The 11,609-nt window shown below is 40.8% G+C and overlaps 1 protein-coding gene and 1 long non-coding RNA gene across 13 annotated transcripts in view; one reads left to right on the top strand and one right to left on the bottom strand.

Annotated features, from left to right (window-relative positions):
• LOC108444764 overlaps positions 1–11,609 on the bottom strand; it is a 250,212-nt gene that overhangs the window by 224,791 nt on the left and 13,812 nt on the right. The window lies entirely within an intron of this gene.
• SPHKAP (SPHK1 interactor, AKAP domain containing) overlaps positions 1–11,609 on the top strand; it is a 65,148-nt gene that overhangs the window by 44,066 nt on the left and 9,473 nt on the right. For all 5 annotated transcript variants that reach the window (XM_017726502.1, XM_017726503.1, XM_017726504.1 and 2 more), the window contains 4 exons: positions 979–1,038; positions 3,950–4,084; positions 5,582–5,837; positions 6,099–9,834. In XM_017726502.1, the coding sequence (XP_017581991.1) occupies positions 979–1,038; positions 3,950–4,084; positions 5,582–5,837; positions 6,099–9,834 (4,187 nt within the window). The remainder of the gene's footprint in view (positions 1–978; positions 1,039–3,949; positions 4,085–5,581; positions 5,838–6,098; positions 9,835–11,609) is intronic.

The following is an 11,609-nucleotide window of genomic DNA, read 5'->3' on the forward strand; positions in this document are numbered from 1 at the left end:
AAATCACTCAGCTCTTTTATGTTAAATTTTGGATCTGCAATTTCTTTGGAATCGGGTGTTAGGCTTTAGCTGAGCCTTGAATTTTTATTTTTTAGGTTTTAGTTTAAATGAGGACAGCACCAAACTCTCATAAACTTTACAGTCAGCCTAGCTTTGGAGTCCCTGCTTCTAACTCAGAGCTGGAGGAAGGATTTTCTCATTAGAAAATGGCCTTCAAGTAGGCATATAATAAAATAAAACTCTTCGGAAATTAACTAGTCTTTAGATCTGAAGTTTCTGGTTAAGTCAATCTCACATCCATTAAATAGTTGCTGAAACTCATAATAATCAAAGAAGGGGCAAAACCTCTTGTCATCAAAAGCAGGACTTTCTGGTGAATCAGGTACTCACCAGGCAGTTAAGCTGTTCTATACCTGTGCTGGTGCCCAGTTAGCAGTGCTGAAAACTTCTGGTTGAATATTGGCTCACGAACCAATGCTAAAAAATCACTTTCATAAAGTTTTAAACTTCTGTATAGACTTAGAAAAATACTCCAGTATTTACATGGTGTGCAGAAAAACTCTAAAAGCAACTCAAAATTGCACTTATGAAACATTTAGCAACAAGTGCCTGGAAAGAAGTCATTGGAAAAGCAAGACATGAAGAATTTATCTGATAGAAAATGAAAAGTATTTTTAACATTTCCTCTACCTTTACTAACATCCTCTGCATTACAGATTATTTGCAACATTTTCTCATTCATCAGACAAGCCAATTGTCAGTACAGAGAAAGTCATGACTCTTACTCCGTTTTCCCTCCTTTCTTAGCATCTACTCCACTGTTCTTTTTTGCTAACCTTTCTACATTGCTTGTATTAGAAAAAGGCTTCACAGATTCAGCTACAAGGCTAGAAAATGAAAACATACTGACTTTAAAAGGGTTACTGCCACTCTAATACAACTTTATAAGGTGCTGCTTCTTTTTCTCTCTTATTACAGGTTTGTTTTGTGAATTTAGATGCCAACAGAGATGATTGCAACGATGAGCAAGTGAAACAGGTAACTGCCTAGGTCTTAAAAACATGCATGGTGGATCTAGTCAGGCACACTAGGACTCTCCAGTAAAAATACAGATGAAAATTCTATGAACAAATCAAAGCCAATCCTAGATTTTTAACCCTTACAGAGAGCAATGCATAAGGAATCTGAAATTGTCTCAACACTGGACCATGTTACATAGGATTACTTATTCCCGTCCTATAAATATGTAGTGGATTGTTGCAGTCTGAATTCACAGCAGTTATATAAGTATATTTCTTGCTTTTATCAGAGAAGTGAACATGGACATGTCATGCATCCTTTTTTTTTTTAATTTGGCATAATACTACATAAACAGAGTTTCTGGTGTCCTGCTCCGCCACCAGTTTCTGATTCCTTTCTCTGTCCTACTGCCAAAAAGCCTTTGAAAATCTTCCACTCATATAGGTCTTGTTCAGCTGAGTCTTAGTCAAACTCCACATAGGTATATATGGTCTTGAAGAGGGGGTCTAGATAAAACAGAACTAGAGGTGTGTTTTATCTGTTTAACTGAAAGTTATGAGGGTAGGAAAAAAGGGATTTATAAGAAGTAAAAAAACCCCCTTGGTTATTATACAAATGCTGAGACAAACTGCATCATGATATGATATTTAAAACACATTACCATTCCAAAAAAAAAGCAGAAGTCACATTCTAAAGATATGGCCTGATGTCAGTTTTATGCTTACATCTTCCTTTATCAGTTCCTTTTCATCATCCTGGCTTGGTGCCCATGTTTGACACACCAATAGCGAAGCAAGATGTAGTGAGTAAACACAGGTAGTATCTCCTGACAGTACCCAGGGAGTTCCTTGGTTAAACCATTACAGTTCATTTGCTGAAAACACTTTTAGCTCATAGAACAACCAGTGCTGGGACCTTGATGCCTCCTGCAAGTCATTCATTAGCAGGAACAGTTTTTCTCTGCTGTTTTCTGCATTCTGCATCTGTGAAAATTCAGTTGTCAAAAATAAATGTGCCATCTTGCAGCAATATTATTTTTCTATTGAATCAGCAGGTTAACTGTGCAGAACATCTTGAGAGGTTTTACTTTACTGAAGCCACAGAAGCACTGGTTGTCTTCTAATGAGCAGTGGTTTTATTGTTCTTTAGAGTGTTTGTTGAGGAAAAAATATGAGGAGACACCAAAAGTTTCTCTCTCAGTCTTAGAACTAGACATCTGTCACTCAGTTTTCAGTGTAGGTAATAAAAATTCTCTGCTAGCACAGGTGCTATGCATTCTTTTCCAAGAGGAAACACCCTCATCCCCATTTTTGTGTATAATAAGCAGGTTTTGTAAATTAGCATTGAGTGGTGTGGAATTTTATACAATACACTGGTGTGGTGAAAGCATTTCTTAGAAGAATTTTGAAGACAGTAGCACAGCTGTTGTTCATACGAAATATATAACTATTTACTAATAGGTACTTGATTTACTAATAGGTACTGCTAGGATTTTGTGTTAGATTGAACCTTGGACTGGGTTAAACTGAGGGTTATGTGTAAAACAGTGATGTTTCCAGACTTCTTTTTTTTTCTGAACAAAAGGTAGAGAAGTGAAGTAAAAGATATGTCAAATGCCGTAATTTCCTACCTAAGAAATCTGATAAAATGTGGCAATTTGGGCAGTAGAAAAATAGAGATACTTCAGGAAGTGTTTGTGATAACAGAAAGGTTATAATTAAAAAAAAAAAAAAAAAAGATGAGAACATTTTTATACTGCAGCGAATCATCAGACTGAATTGAAGCACTCAATTCAGTTATGTCACATAAAAATACTTAGTCTCATCTGAAGATCAGTCCACTGAAAAGTGAACTGTTCCCCAATACTGATTTAGCTTTTTAAGCCAGAAAGTTTTATTACATCTAATTCAATCCAGGGAAAAATAAGAGTACTGCAAGCTTAGTATTTTGAGGATGAAAATAAAGAACAGTGAAGTATTGTTGCCTTGGTTAGTAACTGAAGCAGATGGCTGGGTACCCAAGATCTGCACTCCCTGAAGGGCTTTGTCACATGTTCTGCACTAACACATGGACCGTGCTAGTGCAGAAAATGGAGGTGGTATTTACTCTGCTCCTGCTGTAAGGGGTCAGCCTTGGTTCTCTGTTCACAGAACAAGCACACCAAGATCCTTGGCAGAGACAACTGTACTCTCAGAGTAGGTGTTGTCTTCTTGGCCTCACCTTTGTACACAAAGGAGCACAAATGTCCCTTGCACGCACTGGGGGCAGTACAGATCTCCTGTGTAGCATCACTGATGCTGTGACTTACTGCTTTCACCTCTAACAAATACATAACATGTAGGGAGTGACTGTGTCATTACAAATGGAAGGTCATGAAGGTATGCAGTGTAACAGCAAAGAAAGGCATATTTCACATATCTCTGACATTTCTGTCGTTCCATATTTAGCATTGCATCAATTTGGTCGGCAATTTCCAGGTAACTTCCACTGGTTTCTTGCTGGTCATATGCCTAGAGGAAAAGAGGAAGATGTGCCCTGTTCTCATTACCATACCTACTGAAGCTTTTCTGTTTCAGACCATAAGAGAGACACTGTTTTCACAGTCTCTAAGGAACCCACATGTCATAGGAAGCATCTAGATGCACCTGTCCAATCAAGCTGTTTAGCACATGACAGTGTGAAGAATGGCAGATTGTCCTGCTGGACACTTGAGCAAAAGTTTACACTGTCATCCTTGTCTTGTCTGGTATTTCAAAAGAAAGAGAATGTGCATTTTAATGCTGCCAGTTCTATTCATAATCTACTTGAAGTAATCCTTTCAAGTGAGTTTTCTAAAGGGATGCCTATAAGTGATATTTCATTTTAATATTTATAACTGTGCAACTCAGACTTCATTACCTGAGAGCAACATCTCTCTTTCATACTACAGAAGTTGATCAGTGTCTCGCCCAATCTCCCCAAACTCATCAGTTCGATGAATGTACAGCCACCAAAGGAAAATGAAATAGTCCTGCTGAGTGGATTAACATCAGGAAACCTTCAGGCCGATTATGAAGTTCCCCAGGTAGGAGTCAAACTAATCTTTAAGATCACATCATGCCTGTGAAGGATGGAATTTGGAAAATGGGAAAAAGGAACCTGAAAGCAAAGACCTGAGATCAATTTGAGATGAGTGGAAGTTTGCAAACATACAAACAGACTTTTGTCAGACAGATTTAAGTGTGTGGTGCACGGTGAGGGGACACACTCCATGTACACAAAGATAGCTAAGGGATCCTGCTGTTCCCTCTGGATCCTGCAGACGTCTGGGTTGCAGCTGGTAATGCTTTAAGCCACATTAGCACTTGATCCTTCAGGGAGGGTAGGGCCAAGTCTGGTTCAATTTCGTAGCAGCTATCTAATCTATCTTTTCTGTTTTAGCACACTAATTTACCTGGTTTTCTGTTCAGACATATTGTTCAGGTGGAAAGGAAGAACAGGCTAATAAACATGTTAATCCAGCATAACACTCATCCCACTCTCTTTATTAGTAGATACTTGCTTTGCATTCGCAGTCAAAGACAAAAGGTCCAGGATGGGGCCAGCTTATGCTAGATACTGTGCAAATGCCCAGGGGGTCCAGGGCATCTTTTGCAGAGCCTAAAACTTTCACCTCAATCTAATCCAAAGTTGGTCCCACCCAGCCTGACTCTTTCCTGGGAGCCTGGAGTTCAAAGCACAAGATCACAAGCTGCAGAATCTTGGGTTTGGTTCAGGGTACATCCATACAACAAGCACAGTCCATGCAGAGACATCGACTCAGCTCTGTCGCTGTATAAATCTCCAACGGTTTTAATATCAGTAAAATGAGGATAACAAGAGTTCCTTCCTCTCAGTTTCTGTCCAACTTTCAACTTAACTGTACAGCTTCTCTAGGTAAGACAGTTGTATATAAAGGCTGAGGACATTGTGCACTGGACCCCCGTTTCCAGTGGGAGGTTGTATCGGCCTGAGATAATGGGGCTTTGGACAAAAAGGGAATGAGAGTAAGAGCAGCAAAGAAACAAAATAAAACATTATTTAAAAATGGTCTGCTGGAGCATCTAAGGGTGACCTGCTCTACACAATCTTATCAGCTGGTATTTACAGGGCTGCCTTCAAACAAGTGTTGCAACTGAAATTATCCTGGAAAGAAATTCATGCCCACAAACAATCCCCGGCAGAGAGATAATACTGGGTAGTGTGAGGCCATTAATAACAGCATGTCAGATGACTAACATCAAATAAGTCTGTCATTAAAACAAGAAGTTGATTGAAAACAAACAACTTGGCAATTTCAACAAAATTTCCAGGTATCCCCTGTGATACAGCTGGGTTCTCTACTAAAACACTTGTATAACAAAAGCTGTCATTCCAAGGAGTCTTATTTTGGCATACATGTAACCGCACACTGTTACTAACATTGAAATGACAAATCATATCACATCTTTGCAACAGAACATTCCTGAGATATTTATAGAGAGAGAAGCTTAAAATAAATCTTATTTTTTAATTAAATAACTGAGATTCTTTTCCCCTCTAGTGTCCTTGGCTGGCAGATGTCTGCTTGGTTCAATGTGCAAGGGGGGACAGGAGAAACAGCGCAAGCTGCATCATTTTTGAAATAAACAAGTTTCTGATTGGACTTGAGCTCGTTCAGGAGAGGCAGCTGCAGATAGAAACCCGTGTCCTAAAGCCCGAGGATGACACGAACTGCTCCGTGTCCTCAATAGAAGAAGATTTCCTCACGGCCTCCGAGCACCTCGAGGATGACAACGAGGCTGATGAATATAAAGCTGGTAAAAGCAGGGGGACTGAGATAATTCTGCTGTTGTTTATACTGCACAACAGCTATAGCAATGCTCACAGAAGTTGCACTCATACATATGAGATTTAGAAAATGGACAGCCATTCCTATTTTTAAATTTTTGTTCAAAGACAAGATACCTGGCTGTGCAGTAGTTTTACAGAGCAGTAATGTAGTACACAGTTGTGCAGCTCTTTTCTTTTTAAAGTCAGAAGTTACTCTGCAAAAACTAATTTTTTATTTTTCTTAATAGGTCATGAAAAATTAAATGTTTCAGAAGCATCTTCAGATGTCAAAAAAAATAAAGGAAAGGGATTTGAAAACATTCACTATAGAAAAGCCAGGTTGCCATTCATTCTTGAAGGGAACTGTATTAATAAAGATAATGCAGCTACTCAGGTCTCTGAAACTGTGACTCTTGTGGCAGAAGATGGCATCTCACAACCTGAAGATAAGTCAGACCAGGAAATACTGTGGCAGAAGGAATTAGCTGAAAAAGGTACTTCATCATTTAGTACTACTAATTTTACTAGTGAGGTTGAAAACTCAGCGCTCAAGTTAGAAGATGTATCTGTAACCAAAATGGCTAAAGAGGAGCTGGAGCCTCGGGGTGACCCAAAAACAAAACAGAGCAGCAAGACAGATGGGAAAGATGGTGCAGCTATCAGGAAAACTGATCCTCCCTCACAAAATGAGCAGGCGACCACAGGTCAGTATGCCACAAATTTAGCAGAATCTGTTCTGCAGGATGCATTCATTAGACTGTCACAGTCTCGACCCAGTTTCAGTGAGGAGGCTGCAGTCAGCATCTCTGTAGGAAGCTCCTGTAAGTCAGAAGATTTTTCTGCTTCCCGATCATGGAACGAACTTCCAAAGATTGTCATCGTGCAAAGTCCAGACAGTTCTGAGAATGTACCTGACTGGCCAGGGTCTGCCTTCCCTGGCCTGAGCCACTGGGCTGAGGCAGAAAGCTCTGCTGAAGTTTCAGATTACTTTGAGGAAGAACATTCAAATGGACATGACCAAAGTGCACTGGAAGTGGCTCTGGCTTGTGCAGCCACTGTCATTGGAACCATTTCCAGTCCCCAGGCAGCAGAGAAATTCCGCCAGGACCAAGAAGTGACAGACTCTAGAAGTGGAGTGGCTGCTAATGAAGAGGTGCACACAGCATCCTCACAGCTCCTTGACGACTGTGCTGGCACAGAATACTCGTTCCCATCTGCGCTCTGTGGCATGACTCAAGTAGCAAGTGCTGTAGCCATCTGTGGCCTGGGGGAAACAAAGGAGGAGAAGTACCCTGCAACTTCCAGTGGACTTCTGTCTGCTGCTCAGGCCTCTGCAGCCATTACTCTGCATTGTAGCATAGCTGTAGGAAGCAGCATGGAGAAGCTGAATGAAAGCATTGCAGAGGCACTTCTCAAAGAGGCATCCGTAATTCTGACCAAACCCAACACATACAAAAATGTAGGGCATTTTATGGAATCTATAAATGGGAAAATTATTGAAACAGCAGCAAGACCACATATTCCACGTGCTGATGGAGTAATCAGAGATGAACTTGCACAAAACTTATCCAGTATTATTCTACGACATTCTATGGAAGAGGTTAGGAAGAAGAGACAGCTACAACCCCATTCAGAGAACGGCTCAAGTACACAAGACATTTTCACAGAGACTGCAAACGAGTTGCTTTTTAATATAATATATTTCACTTGCAAGAAAATGAACGACATCAGGCAAGTCGAAGAGTGTTCTCCTCTCTTTCCTGAGGGCACAAAAGCAGAGAAAGTAACCAGAGCAGAAGGATGGCCAACACTGGCAAGAGCAGGTGAAACTTCACACAGCCCCCTTGATCACTCTGCAGCTAAGACATTTGGTACATCCTACAGCACCAGTACTATCAAAGATCTTGAAAAGGTCACAAGCACTTGGAAAAGTAATATCAAAGATGTAAATAGCAACAAAGATTCCACATTGAATTCAGAACCAAGTGGAGATACAGGGCATAACACACTTAGTGGAAAAATATCTCCCAAGAAGAGATACCTGAAAAGAACTGCACGAGACTGTTACAAATCCCCAAATCAGAGTAACAGTCATCATCAGAAGAAAGACTACAGATCATTTTCAGACAGAGAAAATACCTTTGCAAACAGTGAATGCAGGCACGGTGTTCAAGAACAGCTGTCTTCCAGTGCCACCATAAATACAGAAAACCAAGCCAAGATTAAGTGTGATTCTGTGCTAAATAATGATGTTCAACTTAGCTTGTCTTTATTAGGAAACCATGTTTTGCTTCCTTCTCAGCCTGTGCTACAGGTGAAAAATTCAAGGGACAAATATTGTATAACAGATTTTGCAGAAGAATTGGCAGAAACAGTTGTTTCTATGGCAACAGAAATAGCTGCCATTTGTCTGGAAAATTCAAATGGCAAGCAGCCCTGGTTCTGTGCATGGAAGAAAGGCAATGAATATCTAGTGACCCAGAGTTTATCATGCAGAACCATGAAAAGGAAGAAGGAAACCCATACCAGTGGTTCTGTGGTTCGGAAGCACAGGGCACCTCGACTTAGTGAGATCAAAAGAAAAACAGATGAGCATCCTGAGCTAAAGGAAAGATTGATGAATAGGGTAGTAGATGACTCTATAAACCTTGAGGACACACCAGATTCTGTCAACCTCTTTGCAAATGAAGTGGCTGCCAAGATCATGAACCTCACCGAACTCTCCATGGTTGATAGCATCTGGCAAGGTCCAAACCACCCCAGGAACAGACTGCACTGTGAAAGATGGAGCCGAGCCAAGGCCTCAAGCTGTGAGAGCATACCAGAGGAGGACTCAGATTCCAAAGCCTCTTTCAATACCCTAGGCCTAATGAACAGCTTTGGTCACTCTCTGAGCCAGACAAGTTCTGTCTCAAAGCAGTCTAGTTGTGAAAGCATTACAGATGAATTTTCAAGATTTATGGTGAACCAGATGGAAAACGAAGGAAGAGGTTTTGATTTATTACTGGATTACTATGCAGGAAAAAATGCAAACAACATCTTAACTTCTGCCTTGCAACAGGTAGCCAAGAAAAATGGCCATCTTAATGTAAGACCAAGTTGCCCATCCAAACAGTCCAGCACAGAAAGTATAACAGAAGAATTTTATAGGTATATGCTAAGAGAAATCGAAAAGGAAAATAAAGATAATCCACCTTCCTCTCGGAATTCAAAGGACTGGTGTGGCAGTTTGCTGGCACCCTCTCTACGGTCACCTTTCTGCTTTCGGCAGTCGTCGATGCCTGACAGCAGATCATCAGGCTCCAGGCTTACAGTGAACGTTCCAATTAAGGCAAATTCCTTAGATGGGTTTGCCCACCATCGCCAAGATTCCTTAAGTGTCCAGCCTGTCAGTGCTGTGGCTTCTGCGGGGCTCTGCAAGTCTGACTCGTGCTTGTACCAGAGAGGCAAGACTGACCAGATCACAGATATGCTGATCCACGAGACGTGGGCCAGTTCTATTGAATCGCTGATGCGCAAGAACAAAATCATAGCAGATGAGGCAGAGGCTGCAGAGGCTGACCAGTTTTACAGTGATTCTCCACCACATGTGGAACAATATGCAAAAAGACTGGCTGCAAATATTGTTGAAAGTGGTAAAAGTTTAATTGTGGTCCAGCAGGATTCCTTTGATTATACAAGCCGAGAACACATGCTGGAAAGCAAACATCCCCAAAGCATAACTCAGATACAGTCGAAACCCAAAATGGAAGATGTAGATGTGGATGAGGAAAAAGAGCATGTGAAGAGCCCTGGAAGCTTTCCTGCAGGACAGCACAGGGAAGTGCCTTTAATTCAGATAGAAACTGATCAACGAGATGAGCCAGATAAAGACTTGGAGTCCTTAACTTCATGTGGCCCATCTGGAAAGGGGCATCAAAGCAAAGAAAAGCCTCCAGAAGCTGTGGATGGGAAACACATGGTTTCCAGTTCCCCAGTAAATAGGTGAGTGACAAAGCAGCAAATCAGCCAGCACATTGCTTTGGTCTTTGGTTTATTTTCCCAGTGAGAGTTATTTTGATAAAGGAAGAAGAGAGGTACTTTTAAAGAAATAAACAGGCTAAGTTTTGACTACAGGTTTCTGTTGGCGTAAAATCACCCAATCATGTGTCACAGTGCTACTTCTCTGGAGAAAACTTATATTGAATATGACATTACGGTTTTAAGATTTAAATCTAATACTGCACAGACAAGTTCTCTCTCTACAGACGTTTAAGTCTCGCATAATCAAGACAGGAAAGATGGACAAAAACTTAAACTTTTAGTTAGCACAGGCTGATATCTGAACTAAAAAAATAGATAAATAAAAATCAGTGCTAGTGTATAACAGAAGATAGCAGGATTTCACCTGTAGTTCTCTGCTATGCTTGTTGCAAGTAACGTTTTGTGTACCTGGAAACAAGACCAGACTTCTGAGAGCTTGAAGTTCAACTTTGTGTTTACAGTCTGGAGCTACAAATGATAAAAATTCTTTAGTGAAGGAAATAAAAGAGTAAAAGTAGGCCTCACCTCTTTTAGTTCAATACTTCTCTGGTAGAATTTAGATAGGGAAAAGAAGAGCATTTTGTTTTAATGCTGTTTCATGGAGTTTACATCACAGCTTACCACCCTCTCCTTACAGCTGCACTCCTTTTGTTAAGAAATCTGCAGCTTGCTTTGGTTAAGGTAAAGTGTGAGCCCAGTGTGAGAGTGCAGTGCAAATGCAGACGATTGCTGTGGGTGCTCTGAGGTTAAGGGAATGCTCGTTCTCAAGGCACTGCCTCTTTATCACTGTACTTCATTGTATCTGTTACTTTAATGGTATCTAAACTGCCAGTCTCTTGGAGCACTGCAGCACCCCATTATCTCAGAGTGGCAGAAAGAGTGCAGGTGCTAGTGTTAGAAACCATTTTGTAGCTCATTTTATTCTAGGCAGTGCTCTGTTTTGGCATTTGACAAAGCTCTGCTTGAAGTGAGAAAGCACAAGTGCCTTCTCTCTTGAAGTGAGAAAGTACATAGATTGTAAGTACTTTCCTGTGTATGGCAGCAATTAGGTGGATAATTACCATGGTGTCACTAGTCTTTCATACTGACTCTCCCCCACTAACCTTCCTCTTCCTTAAAATGCAACCTGCTTTTAGTAAGATAAATTTAGAAATCCATCTATTGGGAACCTTAACGGTTTGAAAATGAAGTTATTTCTGCAGTTTACGAGCCCTTGCATAATTTTTCATTTCTTTGAAGCGGAGCTCCCAACGTGGCTATGACATGTTTAAAGCAATAGGATTGGTAGGGCAGAATTAGTAACTAGAGGCTACACGTGCATGAGCCTCTTGGCTCAGCAATGCTGTGCAGTTCAGTTCAACTTGCCTCTGCTTCTGTGCATCAGCCTCATTTGCAGCATGAGATGCAGAGTTCTTCCAAAGCAATCTCAAATAGCAGCTGCCCAAGTGCACTCCAGATGTGCTCATATCCCTGCTGGGAAGACAAAGCCTCCAGTGGTTCTTCACACAGATCTGAACCATTTGTGGCATGGCTGTCTGGACTAAGTCTAGGCTGAAGTGAAAACCTAAAAATATATATAATGTAGCTATAAAAGCATCAGTAGAAATTGCTTTGATCCACTCCTACTGCCTGAAATTACTTGCTAGTTCAGATACAGGCACACAGGACTCCAGGCAAAATATCAAGCAGACAGAGTCAATTAGAGGGGGAAAAAAAAAAAAAAAAAAAAAAAACCA

The sequence above is a fragment of the Corvus brachyrhynchos genome, unplaced genomic scaffold (genome assembly GCF_000691975.1).
Source record: "Corvus brachyrhynchos isolate BGI_N302 unplaced genomic scaffold, ASM69197v1 scaffold221, whole genome shotgun sequence".
Taxonomy (NCBI): domain Eukaryota; kingdom Metazoa; phylum Chordata; class Aves; order Passeriformes; family Corvidae; genus Corvus; species Corvus brachyrhynchos.